Raw genomic sequence first — 23,594 nt, 5'->3', positions numbered from 1 at the left:
TACAGAAAAAGACAAGGCTCAGACTTTATAAGAAGGAAAATTTCCGTAGGGGTTAGTAGGGTTTTTAATTTTTTTTTTTTAAGTTTAAAAAACAAACAAACAAAAAATAACACTCAAAATGCTGGAACACTTTCTGTGGACACGAAGATGAGCCATGTTCAAATTCATTGATAAATATAGTTTTTAGTGTCAAATTAAGTTTTTAATTAATAACTTTTCTGAAATAGAACAAAACACTTCCACACAGAAAGTGGAAAATTTACGTGGTTTTAAATGAAAGATAGAACTCATGTCCAAGAAAAAAATAAACCCATTCTCTGAAACCTTAAGGAACTACTGTTTTCTGGCTTTTTGACGAGTTCAAATCATGTGAAATGGAGTGGAAAATAAGACAAAAACTTAGGAATAGGATTGGATTTAGCCTGAGATTTTCAGAACAATACGTATTTAGGATCATGGTCTCATAGCATGGAATTAGTGAGCTCACTGTATTGTAACAAATGGTGCTTAGCTATAACATCTGGCAGAGCCTTCTAAGCTTAACTGAAGAAACCAAGATAGAGAATTCATTTCCTTTGGATGTGTGATTAAAAACCCTCATAGTTAATTTTTTTTTCTTATTTACATTTTTCCTACTCCAGCTTCCATGCTTTGCATTTTGTTTAAATTTTCTTCACTAGGCATAAGAATCCTTATATATCCAACATTATTTTCCTGTGAAGGTAGTCATTCTCTTTTTTTTTGGCAAGGTGGATTGATAAAGCTGCTTAAATTTCTAGCTGCAAGTTGCTTGCTTGAGCCTTTGAATGTGCTTTCTGTTTCTGTGCCAGTCCACCAAGCTTCCCACTAGTGAAAAATTGTATCTTTTCTTCTACATAATTAATAAAAAAGCTGAAAACATCAGACTTCTTTCCCTTCCCTGTGGAACCCTGGTAGGAGCAATTCCATTTAGTGAAATCGCCCTTAGATTGACAATAATTTGAGATCTGTGAGGTATCCAGTCCATAATTTATTTATTGTGTGCTTTACTGGTATTCCAAAGAGCTAATTCATGATCAAAATGTTACGAGATACAAAGTTAAACAGTATACAGAAATCTAAGACTGTCACATTATTGACAGGTTATTCTAGGAAGCAAACAATCTTCTCAAGGAATGCAATTAGGTTTGTGTGACAAGACCTATTTTTCATGAAGCCATGTGGAGCGGCATTAATTTTATTCCTGTTTATTAATCCTTAATTAATCAAATATGAAATTGGTATTTCCATTTTCAGTTTTAATATGCAAGTTTATTTGTTAGCACTATTGATGAAGAAAACATGCATTTATCTTCTCTCTCTCTCTCCTTCATTTTAGGAGTTACAGTGCTTGAAGGGCCTATTTATGCAGTGGGAGGACATGATGGTTGGAGTTATTTGAATACAGTTGAGAGATGGGACCCTCAAAGTCAGCAGTGGACATTTGTGGCAAGTATGTCAATTGCCAGAAGTACTGTTGGAGTAGCAGCATTAAATGGCAAGTGAGTAGGGTGTTCTTATATGGTTGAAACACATTTATTAGAGGGATGAATAACTGCGACACAGAGTAGTAAATAATTTTTAGCATACTGTAATAAAGGGTGCCTTTTAAAATAAATGTAGACAAAGTTGTGCACACCCTCCTATATCTCATGGCTTTTACATTTGTTTGAAATAAGTAATCTATATGTATTTTCTATATTACTTTTGTTTAATATTTATGTCAAATGCTTAAGAATACAGAGCTATAATTTCAGTGTGTATAGTATAAATCAATTCAGGACGAATAGTCTGCTGACTTATCTGACTTTTATATGTTGTATATGTCCGTTCTAGTTAACCAACTGAGCTTATCCATGTGATATAGTCATATAGCCAGTGACAAGATTTGTTACATATACATTTCATACCTTGCATTGGCCAAACATTGACCAATGAAACCTTCTTAGTATGAAGGCAACTACATTCACACTGGAAGAAAACAGAAATTTGATTCTTGTAAAAGCAATCAGACTGCATTAAACCTGTAATTCTAGTTGTGTTCAGATTCTATGTTCTTCTTTTATAACTTTCACTTTTTAAAATTTTGATGTGATATTTACTAAAACTCAATTTACATTAATGTGATATTAAATATTACTTGTTGCTTATTACTTTTAAAGCACTTGCTTTAGTTATGTGGATAAAAGAATATGGTGTGAACTGTAATAATTTAGAGGTGAGGGAGGAATTTATCACATCTGACCAGATATTTTTGTATAGACATCTACAACTGAGCCAATTGTCCTAAGCTTGCCTTCTGGTCAATGGAAAAAATACGTACTTTTAGAATATAATTTGTCTTACTTATTTTAGACATTTATGTTAGGACAGCATGAATTGTGCTCTATAAGTGACTATTTTTCTCTACTAGCTATACAGGAAACCTGAGGACTCTTGTCTCAGATTTTGACTTCTATATTTTTGATATCGTAAGTGGGGAAGATGAATCCCACTGTAAACAACTGAACATAAAAAATGGGCAGTCAGAACCCCTTGGGAACTGTGGGAGCATTGGAGTAGTGCAAATTTCTGGAATATTATTTTCCTAATACTTTATTGGTACCGAACAACAAGGAAGAAACGATGAGAAAAAGCTGCACGTGTGGGATGGAATGAAAGTAAACGCTGAGGACATTAAAAAAATAATTCATAAAAATCAGGATAAAAAGTATACAAGGAAAAAAAGGACTTGTAAAGACTATTGGGTTTCCTGGTAGCCTATGCTGTTACATAGTTCAACAAACCATTAAATTTTGCCCACCCAATTTCTTATAGTTGCAAATCATTCAGTTTTGATTATACAGTTGAATACACTCTCAAAACTCCTTTATATTAGGTTTTGCTTAACACAACCTAAGATACAGGCTTGAAATTGTAGGCTGAATTGATTTCTGGGATTGTCAGACTCTTTCCGCTGATGGTAAGAGTCACTGAACGTAAAAGTCAAACAAGGAGCTTAATTTAGCCCACAAACAACCATGTTAAAAGACATACATGACATTGTGTACCTTTCTGTAGTAGCAGGAGTCCTGACAGACAGTACATATATTCCCATAATTATGACGATGTGCAGTTATTTTTTTTTTCAGTTGAATCTCAAATTAATTGAAACTGCAGACTTTAAAAGTGTTAACTATTTGCAAAGTAACTCTGGATTAAATAGGCTTTATTGGATGCATTCATTATTAATATTATATTATTTAATTCATGGTGCTCTACTAAGGTGATCTGCTTCTCATCAATGACATTAGGAGTTAGTTTAATGTTGTGAAATCATCTGTAAATAGCTGAAGCTTAATTGTCATTGCTTTCTCTTACCAAGTCACCGTGGCACTGGAATGTTCCTGAATACATCAAATAGACAAAGCTGCTTTAATAACCCTGTTATTCTAAAAGAATCTGGTTTCAATGGAGTATGAACCGTGCAGAAAACTGGCAGAGACAAAATCTAGACAAATAACCCTGAAAATATAGATTTAAAATGATGAAGAGCTGCATATGTTTACGTATATATATTCCAGGTATGTTTCTTTTGCACAGCTGAGCACGTATTTAATGTTTCTCAGTTACTAAATGCTCAGTTGAATTTTGCATGACTTAAACAGAACACTTTTAAATGAAAAAAGCTATTCTCTGTGTCTTGGAAAGGTGAAATGGACACCACTGAAAACCGAAAAGCAGTGGTCTCACTGTAGCAAATAGCAAATATACTACTGATTTTAATTTTTTTTTTTTTAAAGTCTGAATAACCATCTTTAAAAACATCCAATATGCCAAGAACCAAAAGTTGAAAATATACGTAAGGACCAAACCTTTCAACTCTCTGGTGCTATTCATACTACACTGCTGTTCCACACAACTGACATATGCTGCATTCCTCATCTGAGTTTTGCGGTTTGAAACCGGCAAACAGCTATGGATTTTTTTTTTTTTTTTTTTAAAAAAAACAAATTCGAGGGATATTAAAAATGGAGGTGTCAATGAGAAACAAGAGGTTGAATTTAACATTAAAGAAAGGAGAAACTGGTTTAGCATGGAAGTTCTGAGGAGTCTTTACCTGTTTATTCCTTATGTCTCTTTTCTTCTGCACTGAGTTAAGTAAGTAAATAAATAAAATGCAGCAGGATTATACTATCTTTGAAGTGAGAGAGTTAGAAACTTTTCTACGTGTGTATCTCCCACACTGCTTTGGGCACTTTACATAAAAGGGATACTGTATGTTAAAAATCTCAAATGTGAGCTTCTTAAAAACCTGAAAAATTATAGTCTCTTCTTTTGGTTTTGATACTGGAAGATATTCCAGTTGTGATCTTCTAGAACTCTATGGTCTGCTTCATTGGTTTTCCAGTTAAAGCCATGTTAAGAAGAAAAAAATTACACTTTTACCATAAAATTGGATGAAAACTGTATTTTTCTGTAAATTTATCGTGGAAATAAATAAAATTTAAAAAATTTCCAGTCTCATTAGGCTCTGAGACTATTGATTTGTAAATATCTTCTTATTAGTTCTTAATGTATTGAACCTTTTTGTGCTTACTTATGTTTTTGAAGCTAACTTGTATATTCTGTATAAGTAAATAATCAATTATTTTACTGTTCAAACAAATGGAAAATGATACTATCTGAAATTGGCAAAAGAGGGCACAAAGAAATGTATGTTATTTCACCAAAATACATTTTTATATTTAAACTGAAAATGTTATATTCGATCAAAGTCTTTCCTAAAGCCTAAAAAGGGTTGTGTCAGCATGTGCATCACAATCCAGTCTTAAAAATCTTTGAACTATTGAAGTTATAAAATCTTGCGTAATTTGTCAAAAATTCAGAAAAATAAATATCTGAAATACTTTTTTTTTTTTTTTTCCAGATGACAGGGTTCTTTTGCATAATCAGGTTGCATTATTACATTTTGAGGTTGCAGTACTGTTTCACTGAGAAGGACGCAATGGAACATCTCTTTCTCGGAGCATGAATATCCCCTGCTTGTTACACTCAGGTTTCCCACACTAATAGGATACGGTAGTTGCTATCCTTCAATCAGGAGCACAAACAATATTCCTTTTCTTAAGCAGCTTCGTAAACCTAAGGTGCAGCTAGAAAAACTAATAAAAGGGATAAATGTTTTTTTAGGTAACAATAAGACGCATACTAGATTTATTCTACCAACATTTCAGTAAAGCAGCTGATCTGGTGTTACACAGCAAAAAATTAGTAAAAATGGAAAAAAGATGAACAGTACAAGAGATTTTAAGAAGAAAAGAACTGCATGTGATAACTAGGACATCACAAAGTTACTGTTGCAATTCTTTAAAGATCAGCCATGAGCTAAAAGAGTGTAACAGCAGGAGAATGCTACTTAATTAGCAGACCATTCAAAGTGACACCAAAGGGAATATTATCATATGGGACACGTTGGACTATTTTAAAGATGTATTTGGATGAGCCTAAGGAGCAACACAAATGGAATATTTAATAGTATATATTTGAATGAACAAAACTTGTGTTTGAAGAAAACTAATGGTAGAAAGTGGCAGAAGAAGGAAAAAAAGCTCAGTACCTTGTTAGCACAGAAAAATCAGTAGAAGAAACCAGTGAAAAAAAGAAATGCAAATGAGGAATACATAAATTTTTCTTCATTGTGAAAATACTTATGCTATTTGGATTACTGTGTTCAGTCCTGGTCATGTATATTGAAGAAAGTTTGACTGAAAGTGCAAAGTTTGAAATGGGAATACCACGATTTATCAAGACTGCTTGTCATACCAAAGAAAAGCAACAAACTACTATAGTTGGCAAAGGAACAGATGGATACAAATAGACAATTGAGATGGGAAAGTAGAGAGAGAATAAAAATGATAGGGAGACAAGAAGGTATACACAAAACTCCCATTGGGTTCTAAATGCACGTTTATTGGTTCATAGAAAGGATGATATCGCACGGGGTTCCTCCAAGTAGCTCCTTGAACAGGCCAAAGTTATCCCTCCTGAGGTCCAAGGTTTTGATCCTACTTGTTGCCCTGCTTCCTCCACACAGGATCCTGAACTACACCATTTCATGGTCACTGCAGCCGAGTCTACCTCTGACCTTCACATCCTCCACCAGTCCCTCCTTGTTTGTTAATACAAGGTCCAGCAGAGTGCCTTTGCTTTTTGGTTCCTCCACCACTTGCATCAGAAAGTTATCATCGATGCTCTGTAGGAACCTCCTGGATTGCGCCTGCCTAGCTGTATGGTCTTCCCAGCTGATGTCAGGGTGGTTGAAGTCCCCCATGAGAACCAGGGCCTGTGATTGTGAGACTGCTTGTAGCTGCCTGTAGAAGGCCTCATCAATTTCCTCCTCCTGGTCAGGTGGCCTGTAGTACACACCCACCGTAATGTCACCCTTATGAGCCTGTCCCTTAATTCTAACCCACAAGCTCTCAACTCGTTCCTCATTTGCCACATATTGGACATCTTTGTGTGAAGTTAGGAGATCAGGCTTCCTATCAAATGTTGTCTAAAAAGATTTTGGAAAAAAAGACTTATTAGAAACCAGTAATGAAGCCATTCAAATTAGGCAAAGCTAAAAGATGAAGACTGGAGACGGGCTCCAAGCAGCAAGTCTGTCCTGCGGCAAATGACAAACTCTGGCCAGGGTTCACCTATTTTTTTATAACAGTTTTGAAAAAAGCTAATTTGAACATTTGAAAACATTTGAGCTTTCAGGAGGTTAGTGCCAAAGCTCTATCTGTGATTCTTAAGTTTGGTACCAAAAGAAGTAACCAAATGCTCGCTCTCGAGGACATGAATCACAACCTATAATCTCAAGAAAGATGTCAAAATTGTGACTGGTGACTTTTTAAGCAGGAAAATGCAATACAAATACTGAGGGTAACATGCTTAAACTGACCCAGAGATATCTCCTTTTATAGGAACAAAATCCTAAACATAGATCCTCTTAATCCAGTCCAACATCTTTAACATAGAAGTAGTTTGGAAAGCCTCATCTTTCTCCATCAATTGTGTTTCTTTCCTTTTTCCTGTTTATCTTAGTCACTATTAGAATGTATTCCCTTTTCATATTTTTATTGAAAGGCAGTCCAACATAAAAATGTGATTTTGTGATTGTGTCCTTTATGAAATTATTTATTATCAATTTGCAATGTCAGATTTTGTCTGTTGCTTGATTGTAGCAGGTAGCATTTAGAATGGCTTCCACATTCTATGAATTCTACTTAAGCATTCACAGAAATAGAGCATACTAATGATTTTTTAAAGAATATGTGTATATATATATGTATATTTACTGTTTTGTCCCTTCAGACCCATGCAAATGCATTTGTTACATTTTCGATTTCATTTGTTAGGTGGATAGGCTTTAATAACATCTAGTTTTCTTTCAAAAAAAATTTTTTATACGTTCGTATTCAGTTGTATTAATTCAGTTCCACCAGTTTTGCAATAGTTGGATTCATTTAGTAAAGTATTTTCGTAAATTGGATTATTGTTTTAGCGGTAATTTTCCAGCTATTATCTTTTTCCTTTTGAATGGGAAACACAGAGAGCCGGCCAATACAGATGCTGGCGTATGTGCAGGGGAGTGTTCTGTTGTCAGGTCATTTAATGAAACAAAGCTGGTACAAAATGTGCTATTTAGATCAATATTGTGCCTGTAGTAAATAACAGTTTATTATGTTTAATATGTCCCTTATGACTATTATGCATTATTAGTGGAAAGTGAACATGAGAAAATTTAGCTTGTTGAACTTTCATTTTCAAGAAAATAGCGGCATTTAAACCACATTAGTGTGTGCACAAGAAAGGTTCTCAAAATTGTCTTGCAGTCAGTCACTCACAGTAATGTATTCACTGTGTAGTGACCTCAGAGAAGTATAGGTTAATAATTCCACAAAGTCCTTAATAGCAGTTCAGTGTTTGGCATAAGAGAATTAGCAATATATTAAATTCATATAAAACTTGATTGCGTGGTTGATTACAACCTCCTCCAGGAGTTCTTCTTTGCCTTCCATGCATCATATAATAAACTATCTGTGGCATTTTCTCTTAGCAGACTCATTAAGGCTTATTACTAATTCAGTGCCCTGGTCTGATCTTCTGTACTTTTGCACACAAATTCATGTTTGCTACGTGGGGGACCCATGCAGCTCAGTGAATGTGCAATTCAATTTAACATGCATCATATTGTCTCTTTTTCAAGCAAGATTAAACTCGGTATTTTACAACCAGACTGTGAAACAGGAGTTTTTGCACAGGCTTGCTTCTTTTCATGTGGCTAGACTAGCCTTAAAAATGGCTAGAACAGATATAAGTTATTTAAATATATGTGAATATATGAGGACAATGAAAAATTTTGAAACTCCACAATAAAGCCAATAACAAGACAGACGCATATGCAGCTAGGATGCATTGCTCTTTAGAATCCAAGTGATTGTTAGGAAACATGTCAGACGCTAAAGACTTTGCTGTGTTGCAGGGTGGGAGCTTGAAGATCCTGTTTTCTCTTGATGTGCTATGGTCAGGCTCCCAGATGCTTAGGCTGTGTTTCTGTTTTGCATGTTTACTGCACATTTATACCTTTGAGTCTGTACACCCCACCATGCACTTCTCTTCATCCATCACCCATACAAACAAGATTTTTGGACTAACTGACTGTTGACTGGTATACAGCTAGCACGACTGTCATTTGCTGTAAGGTCTGCCATTCAGTTTTTGCAATAAGAAACATTTTGTCTTCACTACACAGTTCTTTTTTCTCTAAATTTTGTGGTGAAAAACAAATTCTACATAGATAATGAACATGACATAGTATGGTATGCATCAATTTGGATGTATAAGGGTACTTCAGACCAAGCAAACACTGAGTTAATGTACTCAGTTCTAATACCTGACAGGAAAAGGCAACGAGGTCACTCCGTCTAATTTAAGCTTTTAAATGTAACATATGTACCAGTCTCAACAGCGGGAGGCAGCGTGGATAATGCCTAGAAAGATTCACTGCAAACTATAACTGTGCAGCTTCCACAGTTAAGCACAGATTTTTAAAAAGCATTCTGCAATCACAGTCTTGTCTCTCATAATCAAAACTGCAAAAGATGTTAGCATCCCACATTCTGGATTATTCTGACAATTTGGCTTTTAATTAGTATCTTGAGTGGGAGATGAAGTATGAGAATCCCAGCCTGTCTCAAAGAGTACTTAGTGCTGAGACCTGAAGGAAGCCCTTGTTCTGTGCAGTCAGGGAAGTCTAGAGCTACTCCCCTGACCAAATCACAGAATCTCAGAATGTTAGGAGGTGGAAGGGACCTCTGTGGATCATCTAGTCCAATCCCCCTGCCAAGGCAGGGTCACCTACAGCAGGCTGCACAGGACTGCATCCAGGCAGGTCTTGAATATCTCCAGAGAAGGAGACTCCACAACCTCTCTGGGCAACCTGTCCCAGTGCTCCGTCACCCTCAGAGGGAAGAAGTTCTTCCTCATGTTCCAGTGGAACTTCCTATGCTTCAGTTTGTGCCCGTTGCCCCTTGTCCTGTCGCTGGGCACCATTGAAAAGAGTCTGGCCCCATCCTCCTGACACCCACCCTTCAGATATTTATAAGCATTTATAGGGTCCCCTCTCAACCTTCTCTTCTCCAGGCTAAACAAGCCCATCTCCCTCAGCCTTTCCTCGTAGGAGAGATGTTCCAGTCCCCTCATCATCCTCGTAGCCCTGGGCATGTAAATGTTGGCATTTACTTGAATTATAGACACACATGAATTATATACACATGTGTACACACACATATTCCTGTGTGTGTATATACATGCACATACACATATTTTCTTATTTCCGCATATGTGTAAATCTGGAAAGATATTTAAACACCTAAATCTTACTAAAATTAAAGAAAGCTAAATATCTAATTTGACACTCAACTGAATATGGGCAATCACCTTTACAGCATGTATGAAATATCTGCTATACTCAACAGAACAGAATACCACGCTATATTCACTGTTAACTGATATTTCTATTTTTCTAATTTGAAACTTGATTAACTTCTTAATAACTAATGTTGGAGTAAAATGAAATGTCTTTTGACTTGGTAGACCAACTTCAGCTACATCTTTTATTGTTGGTTGAATTCATTGAATTGAAAAGGATTTATTCATTGTGAAGGTCACAGACTTAATGATCTAAGAGTTTTTTTCATATCATCCATATAACTGCAATGCACTGATAATTTTCATACTTCAGTGAAAACTAGGGAATTGGCTCCATATTATAGAACAAATGACATATTAGTATACCACAACTGTGACTTTTAAAGTAACACTTCAAAATTTCATGCCAAGCTAACAAGATAAGAAATTATGACCAAAACAATTGCATTTCCCTTCGGAGCAGGTTTTTTCATGGGCTTTATTGCTGGAGGGTTTCTTGGCTCTTGTGCCTTAATGATGATTCAGTTATTCTTTCACTAATCTATTTGAACTAAGGAAAATACTATATTTGGCAGACATAATTACAGTCATGTAAAGAGAGGTGCTTGCGTTATGTAAAGAGATGCTGCATGCTTCCTTCCCAAAATATTCTCACTGACTGCCAACAAATACTTTTAATTCAATATTTTATGATTTACTTGAATATTTTGCTTGATACTAAAATACAGTAGTGCTTTTCATTGTCAAAAAAATTCATGCTTTCACAGGTCTATTTCCATAACAGGTCTTACATTATCTACCCAGATAGAGTAAAAGAAAATTTGACTTAGGATAGTATTAATTACTTATTAGGTGTTTTATAAATATGACTAATTTTATAAAACCCTTTGGCTGTGAGAAGAATGACAAACGTATTTCCAAGACTAACTCACAAGTTATCAGCCTTAGATTTTTCTATTGGAGACTTTTTAAATCTTGTCTCTGTCCTTACTATGGTTTATTCTAAATATATTTTGATCTATAAATAAATTTATACCTTAATTTAAATGCTGTAGAAGTTATTTTCATTTTTTTGTGATGATGTTTTGTAAATATGTTGTTTAATAACAGCTATTTTGATCAAAGTATTTTCTCAAAAAGGCAATTGTTTTGCCTCTGGTTATAGGAAAAAATGGACACATCACAGAATCACAGAATCACAGAATGGTAGGGGTTGGAAGGGACTTCTGTGGGTCATCTAGTCCAACCCTCCCACCGAAGCAGGGTCACCTACAGGCCGCAGAGGACCTTGTCCAGGCGGGTCTTGAATATCCTCAGAGAAGGAGACTCCACAACCTCCCTGGGCAGCCTGTTCCAGTGCTCCGTCACCTCAGAGGGACGTTCTTCCTCATGTTCGGATAGATCTTCCTGTGCTTCAGTTTGTGCCCGTTGCCCCTTGTCCTGTCGCTGGGCACTACTGAAAAGAGTTTAGCCCCATCCTCCTGACACCCACCCTTCAGATATTTATAAGCATTTATAAGGTCCCCTCTCAGCCTTCTCTTCTTCAGGCTAAACAAACCCAGCTCCCTCAGCCTCTCCTCGTAGGACAGATGCTCCAGTCCCCTCATCATCCTCGTAGCCCTGAAAATATTATTCCTGAACTGTAGAAACTGCAAAGATGTGTGGATATTTTTTAATATTTTAAAATATTTCGAATGGTGCAATAAATGGATACTGGGACAGAGCAAAATGGAACAGCTGTGTGGTCTCAAAATATTAAACTCACAAAGAAGATTAATATCATAAACACATTAGCTCTGTCTAGCATGAAGTAATTTTGTGAATTCAATAACAATTTCTTATTTAATGACAGATTCACTGTATTTTTTTTTTAATAAATAAAAAAGCAGATAAAGGGCCTTAAGCTAATACGCAGTAAATGATTAATTTACAAAGACTGTTTTGCCTTAACTCTCTTATGGTGTGATACAGTCAAGAATGCTTTTAACTGGTGGAATCTGCATTCAGTCGCTGGTCTTGCAGAGATAAAGCAGCCCATGTAACTTTGATTAGAATTAAATTTACTTGCAACAGGTTCTTTCTATTAGGAAACTATACTTTCTAGTTTAGGAAGTAGAAATTTGCCCTAATTATATTATCCATGCAAGCAGTGTTTTTCTTTCAATATTTTCTATCAGTAGTTCCTATTTCTTTAATTGCAGACACTTACTCTATGACTTTTTTTTCTTAACTTTTTTTTTTGAGCAAAGTGTATCTGTTTTTAATTTACTGCATAACTAAATACATGAAATACCATTTTAAATTTACACACAGAAATAAGACTTGATTAATGCTTTCTATTCAGAAAATTATCAACTTTTGCCAGTGAACTACTTTTCATTGGCATAACCAAAGCAGCATCTCTTTCCATTCCTATAGTCTGGTTCCTAGATCATGTACAGACTGACTGAGCAATACAGAAGTCCAGCACAGGTGAAAATTATTACCTTCCCCTTACTTCTACCAGGCAGATATTCTTTGTGGCAGAGTAGTTCTCTGTTGCTCTTTCAGGCACACTGAAAGGGCAGAAAAGGGTAAAAAGGGGCCTAAGCAAAAGACTGGATATGGTCTTTGATATCCACAGTGAAAGAATTTTGAAAGGCGAAACCTCGTTAAGGAATGCAGCAAAGGTGTGATCCGACTGTTTTCACAAACCGTACTACTTCACATCAAAGGCAGTCTAGTCTTTTGAGGCTGGCTTGTCAAAATGAATTTAAAAATGGCTCTTCTGATTAGTTATCAAAAGTTTGTAATGGTAGCACTGAGATAAATGCTTTTGATCCACCCGGTCATGATTTCTCCTAATGTCTCCTACTTTGAAATCTCTACTGCATTTTCTAGCCATTTTATACATACTTATATATGTATATACAAATGTTTAGAAATCTCTGTCCATCTTAATAGAAAAACCTGAAAAGACAAATTTCTAGCTCAGAGAAGACTGAGTTTGGTCTAAATTCATATCTATGCACAGTGTCTGAATAAGCTGAAATGTAGATCATTGGGGAATAGAAGTCTGTAACATCTCCACAGGCAAAACTTTCATTGTGATGAGTAGAGGCAAAAGTAGACAGTACTGGATGCTTTCTTTTCCTTGTCAATCTTCCCCTCCAAACAGTGATAATTATAATAGAAATCCTGACAGTTTTGTTGGGATACACAAAGAGGTGCAATTCAGTTAACAGAATATTCTCAACTCCAAAATGAATGAAGATATCACTATTATGTGATCGTGATTATGCTGATTTCTCAAACTTTCTTTATAGTCGTGCAATGTTGAAAATAAAAGTCTTACAATACTGTAGGTACTCAAAATTATTAAGAGATATGGCATCTACAAGAACACACCAGTAATCTGGAAGAAACAGAAAAAATTGAGCTATGTGTTTGATGCTAGTTGAAGTCGTATATAAGGTAATGTAAAATTACTAAGTATTGTAAGTGAAGAACATGAAATTAACAAACAAAGTAAACTTTAAGGAACTTGTATTTGATAAATTCAGACTCACTGGAATGTCTTTTATCTCTGAATTCTGAAAGTACTTGCAAGTGAAAATGGGGGTCTACTTACAAGTATTTTCAACAAATCATCCAGAGAAGAGGTGATACCTGGTAACTGATGGAACAGAAACGAATGTAGTTAAGAGGCATAAGAGTAGACCTTGCAATTGCAGGACTGGTATCTGATCTCAGTAATGCCAGGTTTTCAGGATTTTTAGAGAAATATGTTATACTTTTCCCTGTAGAAAATTTTACTCTAAACTGTTACCAAGAAAGACAAAGCTGCAAAAATAGATTCATTCTAATTCATCTAAAGAAACAGGACTCTGAGCACTAAGCAGGAAGTAAGACTAACAAATATCTTTGAATAGAAGTATTACAAAAGTTTCAATTAGCTGTACAGTGTCCTGAATATTCAGCACTGGTTGCAGAGTTCTTCTGCAGTGATTTTGGGCCTTTGCAACTACGGATTAGGAAACTTGGCTGAAGAGTGGAAGCAATTCCTGACTGAGGTTTTCAGGCTCAGCCACAACGGAGCCTTAAAACAATGGCTCAATTTTTATTTGTCTGAACTAGAACTTTGTGAAATAAAATTTTATTGTTAGTCTTAAGAGCTATTCCTTGCTGAGATATAAACACAACCAAACCCTAAAATGATCATTCCAAAATCTGATTTTGGAAATTAATTTTGTTTTATTCTGAATACCATAGAGTGTTTTTACAAAAAAATAGGTGATCCCAATCACTGGCTAAAACTTTTATCGGGTGCTTATGAACAATGTTTGCTGTCTCTTTACTCTTAATTGGAATAGAGGAATGAAAAAGTGTGCTTCACTTTCAGTGCGGAAATGTCAGCCTATAGATTTATTTCAGTTAAAAGAGATTGGAGTGGATGCGGATTTTTCATGCCAGCAGAAATAAACAAAATGGCTGGCATTTAGACTAGGGCAACACAGGATTATTCACACTGAAGTCTGTAGAAGTGCTGGTACTTTGCATTTTTTTAAATTGTCTGAACTGTTTAGGTGTCCAAATCTTTACTTAGAAACCTATTTGGAAAAGTCAGGCTTGTTTACCTTGTCTGACCATGGTCTTCATTTTTAGGACTAATTCACTTATCTACATGTAATTGTCTACTGCCATTTTAATTGCCTTAGGATAGCCTACTTGACCTCCAGCAATCATGCATGTTTCTCTTGTGTAGTCTTTGTCATAGCTGTCAACCTGCAGGGAATGTCACCATACCCTAGATGTCACAAATAATGTTTGATCACTGTCTGTGGCCAGCTGAACCAAGTCCCATCTTTGAAAATAAAATTAACAACCTTGCAGACATCTACATGTAAATTATTATATTTACATTTGTATTAATGTAAATGTATTTGGATCACCTTTAAATTTTTTAGTGCTGTTCTGCAGTTCTTATTCTCTGCTGAAGAAAAAAGTACAGTTGTGACTGATGAATCAAATTTTTCCTTAAACCCACCTGACCAACCTGAGCATAACAGCAATTTAGACACTGTGGACACCCATAGATTAACACTTACATGTGGGTGTCAATCTCAAATTGGATCCCACCTCTAGATATCTGATAATTGTATAGAAAGGTAAATATGCTAGGGCCGAACCCAAATAACTAGTTGCAATAAAGTATATTTACTTTAACATCTCTCATAGAGAGGTGCCTACTTTAGTCAGAGCAGAAGTGTGTCTGTCAGGCAGTACCAAAATGCTCTGTGGCTTCAGGGACATATTTAGTGGTAGTACAGTAGTTCCTTATTCATCAGCATCCATGCCAACAAAACATAATGGTAAATGCACATTTAAGTAGCTCTGAATTCGTGGAGCACTTTGGACAGTAAAAGCTTCCGAATGAATAATTGCTTCACGCAGACAGCCTTTGCATCCTAAATTGCTCAATGTTTGGGCTTTAAAGTAGCCTATGTTTCTATTAGCTAATCTCCAGGCACTGTAGAAAAGGCAACAGACTGCAAAGGGGTTCATATAAGAAATGAATGTAGCCTGGTAATAGTGGGAAAGAACAATCAGAACTGTTTCCTCATGGGAACCATTACAAAGGGAGGCAGGAAACAAGTTTCTTGCCTCCAGACAGTTAAAAACACAAGGTATTTTTTGTTAAACCACATTTTTGCCATTTCAGATTTAAAACATTTTCAGAAGTTTTTCATGACTTCCCTACAGAACTCAGTCCTTACAATATATTCTGATGAAGAAAACCAACATACAGTGCCTGGGAATATAATCTTCTTACTTGCTGAGTTAATGTTAGTGCAGGCAAGACTTTTCTTCAGTTTATCCATGAAACTGAGGTAGTAATTGTTATAAATCCATGTTTAAAACATAATGCAATATTCTTTTCTGCAATGCACAGCATATTTGATCTCTACTATACTGTGAGTGTAAAGTTCATTCTGGACATGAGCCTCCCATTGGCAGTTTTGTATGTGGAATAGGCTGAATACTAGACCAAAGACTGACTACAGTTTTCCATATTATTTGTACTTCAGCATATGGAGCTTATGCAGTTTTCTTTCTTTTCTTTCTTTCTTTCTTTCTTTCTTTCTTTCTTTCTTTCTTTTCTTTCTTTCTTTCTTTCTTTCTTTCTTTCTTTCTTTCTTTCTTTCTTTCTTTCTTTCTTTCTTTCTTTCTTTCTTTCTTTCTTTCTTTCTTTCTTTCTTTCTTTCTTTCTTTCTTTCTTTCTTTCTTTCTTTCTTTCTTTCTTTCTTTCTTTCTTTCTTTCTTTCTTTCTTTCTTTCTTTCTCTTCTCTTTCTTCTTCTTTCTTTCTTTCTTTCTTTTCTTTCTTTCTCTTCTTTCTTTCTTCTCTTTCTTTCTCTTCTTTCTACTCTCGAGTGTGCTTTCTCTCTTTCTTTCTTTCTTTCTTTCTTTTCTTTCTTTCTTCTTTCTCTTTCTTTCTTTCTTCTTTCTTTCTATCTTTTCTTTCTTTCTTTTCTTTCTTTTCTTTTCTTTTCTTTCTTTTCTTTCTTTCTTTTCTTTCTTCCTTTCCAAGAAGGGGGAATTACAAGCTTGTGCATCTGTTCAATGTTAAAGAGTTATACAGGACAGAATATTGAAATACACGACAGCAGTTGTCACACTAATTCCCACTGCTTTGATGCACAATGGAAACAGAGAAACTCTAATAAATGGATTGCATAGTTCTTGTTTGTCTGGATTACCAATTCTAAGTTAGCATTTTCATTACCACCTCACAGATGATGAGCAATTAGGCAGCAACCCTGCTTACATGATTTAGATATCTACAGAGACAAATCTGTGTGTCAGTTATGGCACTCTTGGAAGTATGTGCTGTAATTGAAGAATGAAAATACCTGTTACCAGAAAGAAAATATCTTCCTTTCTGTTCAGGTGGGCAAAGCACTAAGTAGTATGCGAATATGGTAATAATATTAAAATCGTCTATATTTGCTGACCATATGAAATTCATAAGATTTGAAGAGATGTTTTTTTTGTTTTATCTGTTTGCTGATGTCAGGTAAAAAACCTCAGATGCTCGTTGGTTTTGTTTCTACAGTTCTGAGCTCTTGTTTTATTAACATTTTTATTTGTGTGGACTTTCTTAGGTTATATTCAGTTGGAGGTCGGGATGGAAGTTCGTGTTTGAGTTCAATGGAATATTATGACCCTCATACAAACAAATGGAATATGTGTGCTCCTATGTGCAAGAGAAGAGGAGGGGTAGGAGTGGCTACATGTGATGGTTTTCTTTATGCAGTTGGAGGCCATGATGCTCCTGCTTCTAACCATTGTTCCCGACTGCTGGACTATGTAGAAAGGTATCCAATTATATATGCACTTTTAAAATAAATAATAATGTCCAGTAGCATCATTTTCTTAGCTAAATGACGGTAAAATTGAACAGGTGTTTTTACCCTAACAAATGCCAACTTATTATTTACTTGAAAAATTCCATAGAGGTCTGGAGAAGAAAATTTCTTTGAAGGTTTTTTTCTTTCCCTTTTTTTCACAGTACTATTAGATTTTATCATGGACACAAAACTCCACTCTTTTCACATTTGACTCAAGAAATCTTTGTTTTGAAGACTTGATATTACACATTGCAGAGTCATAACCTAAACTTAGCAGAAGTAAAAATTCAGCCTTGAAATAATTTTATAACACCAAACTGTGTCTAGAAGATTTTGTAACTCTAAAAATATAGCTGAACAAAGAAGAAATATAGCTCTGCTTGGTGATGTATATTTACAGTCCATGACATTGTTTCCTTTAGCAGCACTGCCATTTCCTAACATGTTGATACATCTTACACACTGTATTCACAGTACTCCGAATTTTGCAAGTGAATACTCTGCAAATTCAAGAATATCTAGTAGGGAAGTAAGGCACAGTTGGAGTGATAATAACATTCAATTAGAAGGTACTCTTCAAATGTTTTATGAAGGTTTGACTTTTTTCTGTTTCTGTGTACTGTACAAGAGAATAAGGAAAAATACAGTCTCTGAATATGTACAGGTTGTAAAGGTTAAAGTAGGTATGTTAGAGTAGTTGGTTTATCTTAACATACAAGTAAAGATAGGCACTGGGATAGATTAATCTGTTTATTTGCTGAAGGGGTTAAACTTTAATTAAATGTCAGTTATTGCTCTGCTGAATCTGGCTTGGCAGACACCAGTTACTCAATATGTAATCCAAAAACTGCAAAATGTACTCTTTATGTTATCTGTATGAATTTGCTCAGTCTTAGACTCATTCTCAACTCTATTGTATGTAAGCAAAGATCACAGACTGCCAAATACTTCTCATCTCCAAAAAATCGAAAGTTCATGGGAGAAGTCCCATGATGCCTGTATTTACAGGGCCTATTCTCATGGGCTTCTATTTATAAGGAACAATAACCAGATTTTTCAATGAAGTAAATTTATATTAAGACTGCTAGTGACAATATTAATAAGTACGATATCTTTCCAACTACTTCTGCTTATTGATATTTGCAAGGGAACTCTTCTTTCGTTTTTCAGTCTCTGAGAAGAAAACCCTTCTGGTGTTGAAGACAAACCACATCCCATCACATTTGTCTTTCTCAGAGAGGATTATAACAATGAACTTAACCACATATATTTAAGCTATTTCATGTACTAGTATCTGAATTACATTATACAGTGTTCCTCATCTAGGTATTATTGCACTGATAGGAAAAAAATATGGATATTGTACTTCATGGGCAGCCGGTTTCCAGACTAAAATTTGGGACTAGTGAATCAGAACTTGTAAGGCTATTAGCTTGCATAGAGTGGATGTAAATTAACTGGCAGACTCTACTAAAAGTTGAAAAAATTCTCATGTCCCTCCCTGTGATAGATAAGTTTATAAGGTGGTTGGGATGTAATTTAATGTGTCTATTTTTACATTCAAATATAAAACATCATCTTCAAAAAATAAAAATATCTCAATATCTTAAGAAATCAAAGACTAGTAAGTGATAATGAGGCCTATCATCATAAGTTATTTTATACCAGTCTGAAAGTTTTAGTTTCTGTAAATGTCTAGGGCATCGATCTTCTTCAGGAATGAGTCTGCTTCAGTCATTTTGTCATTCTGATACAGCCTGATAGGATGTGCTTTATTGAAATACCTGTTTTCTTCTGGAAGACTGTCAAACCAGACATATTTTTTAAAATTTATTTTTGACATTATATAAATCTAGTGAGAGCAGACGTGTGTTTATTAAAGACTACTGTGAAAATCCTCTTTGATAATTAGGACTCCCAGGCTGAACTCTTCTAAGGTTGATGCAATTGTAAAGGATTTCCTATGGATTCATGCATTCTAAAACAAAACGATAGTGATGATTTTCTGCTCATCACAAGCCGGGAAACTACAATGTATTCCTTTTTAAAGATAAAATAAATAGTTCCTGTTTAATAATGATGAAATTTTGGAAGTATTTTGGCAGATTTTACGAAGTAGGTTTCTTTTCAAAATGTTACTCCAAACTTCACAGCTATTAAAAGCATAAGCAAGTGACCTATAGTTTTTCCCTTTTGTCTCACCTTGATTTTAGATTATCTTTTTTTTTCCAAGTGCAGGAACTTTTATCATAACCCTTCTCACCCTAGGGCATATGCAATTATTATAAACATGAAATATACAAGTGTTTTTAGCAGAATAAAGGATATAATAAAACTCAGACATTTTCCTGGCAGTTAGAGAAAACAAGTTCTTGTGTGGTTCTATTTTGTTGACCAAATTGAGTTATAAGAATTCTGTTTAGCCTTTGCTTAGCTGTTTATTAAAAAAAAAAAAGCAAACATAACAATTGTTTCCTTGCAACTCCTCACCTTGGCCCTTGTAATTCTGAGTTATTCAAATTTATTGCCTTTAGGCAGGTGAAGATAATGCTGCACACTGGTTCATTTCACAGTTTGTGAAACTCTTTCAGATAGAGGCATAGATGCCGTTATTGAAAAAGTCACAGTCTTTGAAAAAAATCCGTTCCAAATTAATTTTTTTAACATATGCATTTCCCTTTCACATGTTCAAGCACTCTTTTAAACTATTTTCCTCTCAAGTTTTAAAAGACATTTATCACAATTCTAGATATTTAACTCAAAACTTCTTAAGGAAACATAGCAAAATAAAAGAATGTGAATAAATAAAATAAATATTTTTTTAAAACAAAGTATAATGAACAACATGATCATTTTAATGGTATTTTAGACATTAAAAGCTGAACCCAACATTTTACCACTTTATTTTCTGACAAGTCCCAGTAAAACCAGTAGAGGAGTAGGATTTTTTCCTAAAATGTATTTAGCAGTGAAGAACAATTTAATCAAGGTTAAAGATAATTCTGTTATTGTCCAACCTGAAGGTCATATTTATGAACCAAAGCAGTTAAAAGTGAAACACTGCAACATCATTGTTGCAATATCTATATTAAAAATGTTCAAAAATTTCCATTGTTCAAACATAATGTGGCACTTGTAACAATATTCCTGCTAGTTGCTTACTGAAAATGTGAATGACTGAAATAGTTACAGATGCTCTTATAGACAGACTTTGTAGTAAAAGCCTAGATTTTTCCTTTTTTTTTATGCATATGTATTTATGATTTTCTGTAGGATTATCAACTCTAGTTAATAAAGTTTAGACTACAAGACAATATGTTGAAAGAACTTGACTCCCTCTAAAAAAGGAACATAGAGCTAATACTGTCTCTTAATAGTGTAGGAGAAAGTGGTTTGATGCCTAATTGTATATAACAATATAGCAGTTAGAGGACTTGTAAATAAATAACATTTTTAAGCGTTATAAAGTTCCTTTATAATTATTTTAGAGAAATTATCATGTCCAAAGTTTGTCCTACCTTACAATTATGCGGATGACTGAAGTCAAAGGATTTGTATCCTTAAACTATTTTTTCCACTGATTTTTAATTTTTTTTAACACAGTAGAATCAAGTGATTCTACTACATAGTAGAGATCCTTAAGAACGGACAAAATTAATTCCGTCATGCTGTGATACAGTGTTCTATTTTACTAACATTCTTCATCTAACAATGAGGTATCTAGTTTAGCCTGATTCTCCAGATGTCCTTAGTAACAAACTGAGAGGGACTATCAAAAGGTGATTCATTTCTATTAGACAGACGTCTAAAATAGATACAATGGAATGACTGCTGAAATTAACTAATTTTAACATTGTTACTGAATATCTAAATTAATAGCTTAGGCTAATTATTTAATTTTTACATGACTCATTATATAAAAGGAATTTTGCACTCAATTTTATTCTGTGGTGATTAATGTCTTAAAAATGTTACTACTCCCTTCACTTGAGCAAATATCAGAAGGAGAATCTGTCAGAAGGAGAATCTAACTCTAATACAGTTAAACATACCTTCTGAATTCTTATGGAGGTTTTCTGGCTATGAGCATCGTATAGTATAATTTTAGAAATTAAAATATAGTGTAATATAATTTTAGAAAGAATATTTTTAATATGCTACAATAAGTGCCCTATTTAAAATAGACATAAAAATATATACATAAAATATACATACATCCAGATATTGCTTTTATATCCTTTTCAAATCTCTTTTTATGACACCTTACCCCACAAATTCCTTAGTTCATTCCAAATGGTTAGCTAAGCAAAAGTTTCTAATCAACATTTAAAGGTTTGATTTGGGAACACAATTAATCTGTGTGTTTTCTTTTTGCTGTTAGGAAGAATATTTTGGATAGTATGTTAAAGGTTTTTTTTTCCCCAGAAATAAAGGTCTATATTTCAAGTGAAGATCAACATGAATCAACACTTATTTTTTCCCTGAACATTCAGTTTCCCTTCTCTTTCCTCAGATATGATCCAAAAACTGATACATGGACAATGGTGGCACCCCTGAGTATGCCTCGAGATGCTGTTGGTGTCTGTCTCCTTGGTGACAAATTATATGCAGTAGGTGGCTATGATGGTCAAATGTACCTGAACACTATGGAAGCATATGACCCTCAAAGCAATGAGTGGACACAGGTAATCAAAAAGTATTTTTTTCATCTGTAACATATTTTGATACTTTTACATAAAAACATAACTTTTCTGAAAAAAAGTATAGTATCTGAGGTTGCCACAACCTTAAAAATAGTCCTAGTATTTTTTCAGCTGTTATGTCAGGACTTTCCTCTGAAGACAGAGAGATACTTAGAAACTGGAAGAAGACAGAGACATAAGAAATAGTATTTTGTGAAGTTTCACAAAAAATCCTGTTGTGATCAATTTCTGCAGCAAATTGATTTTTTTGGTCTTCATGCAGAAGAAATGTCATAACAAGTATCAAAATGGACCTGGAATTTTATTTGGTAACCAGCATGTCCTGAAGGTCCTTCATACGAAAATTTGTTTATTTACTGTAGAGAGCCAAGTTTTCATTTATTTTTTCAATTCTATTTTCTTCTGTTTGATGGATATTTTGAAATGTTAAACTGTATGTATGTTTCTAATGTTGAACCATGTAAGAATTAATAGGTATAATAGAAATAGTGGTATCATGCAAGAAGCTGGGGACTGGTGATTTGTTTGTAGAAGGGACATATTTTATTGTATCACACTCGTGCTTGGAAAGATTTGGATTCATAGCAAAGTCTTAAAAAGAAACAAAGGATTATCTCAACACTTTCTTCTATTAATTCTCTGTTAAGACTTTCTGAAAAATCATTTGTTTCACTGGTCTCAAGGTTTACATCTGAATTAGTCACCCTAAGTTCTCTTTAAAGTTAACAAAAAAAAGTACATACTTTGAAAGCATGCTGATGGTACATGCCCCATCCCTGGAATCATTCAAGGTCAGGTTGGACGCTGCTCTGAGCAACCAGATGTAGTTGAAGATATCCCTGCTCACTGCAGGGGGGCTGGACTAGATGACCTCTAAAGGTCTCTTCCAACCTAAACTATTCTATGATTCTATGATGTTATCCTAAGAAAGCATTTAAAGTAGGCCAGATGTATTATACTAAAAATGCCTATTTCTTTCTATGATTGGAAAGGGGGGCTTCTATTGTCAAGCTGAAATGTAGACAGAAGTGTTGTAAAATTAATGCAGAAGCCCATCTTATTTAGCTACTATTAATTAAATGACAAGAGAGCATTTTTATGACATTCTGTAGGAAATAAGGAATCAATTTGGAAAGATATTTTTCCTAAATCTACCAGTTCACTTAAAAAAAACCCCCATGAATAGCCACATATGGATAGTTAGGAAACATGTAACACCTCTGCTTTGATATGTACAACACCATTAATTACAATGTATTAGCAGTACTGTTATTATTACATATCGTATTAGCTGACTCTGCTGTGTTAGTTTCAGCAAGATCTAGTCTCCTAAGGTTTTTAATTCTCTCACAGTCTTGAATAGTGTCTAAAGCTGCCAAACTTATTCTAAAGGGCACCTGAACCTTTTTAGGAATGCTGGAACCATACAATTTTGTTATTAGTAACGTTGACATTGCCTGAGGGACTAAAATGGAAGCATCAGCTACAGTCCACAGATTATAAAAACTCCTTGCTTTTCAA

The 23,594-nt window shown here is 34.6% G+C and overlaps 1 protein-coding gene across 2 annotated transcripts in view; it reads left to right on the top strand.

Annotated features, from left to right (window-relative positions):
• KLHL1 (kelch like family member 1) overlaps positions 1 to 23,594 on the top strand; it is a 267,087-nt gene that overhangs the window by 232,757 nt on the left and 10,736 nt on the right. For both annotated transcript variants that reach the window (XM_075422821.1, XM_075422810.1), the window contains 3 exons: positions 1,358 to 1,520; positions 17,125 to 17,337; positions 21,884 to 22,055. In XM_075422821.1, the coding sequence (XP_075278936.1) occupies positions 1,358 to 1,520; positions 17,125 to 17,337; positions 21,884 to 22,055 (548 nt within the window). The remainder of the gene's footprint in view (positions 1 to 1,357; positions 1,521 to 17,124; positions 17,338 to 21,883; positions 22,056 to 23,594) is intronic.

Source organism: Opisthocomus hoazin, chromosome 1 (assembly GCF_030867145.1).
Source record: "Opisthocomus hoazin isolate bOpiHoa1 chromosome 1, bOpiHoa1.hap1, whole genome shotgun sequence".
Lineage (NCBI taxonomy): Eukaryota > Metazoa > Chordata > Aves > Opisthocomiformes > Opisthocomidae > Opisthocomus > Opisthocomus hoazin.
Note: the sequence above shows the minus strand (reverse complement) of the source record. Positions and strands in the feature narration are given on the sequence as shown.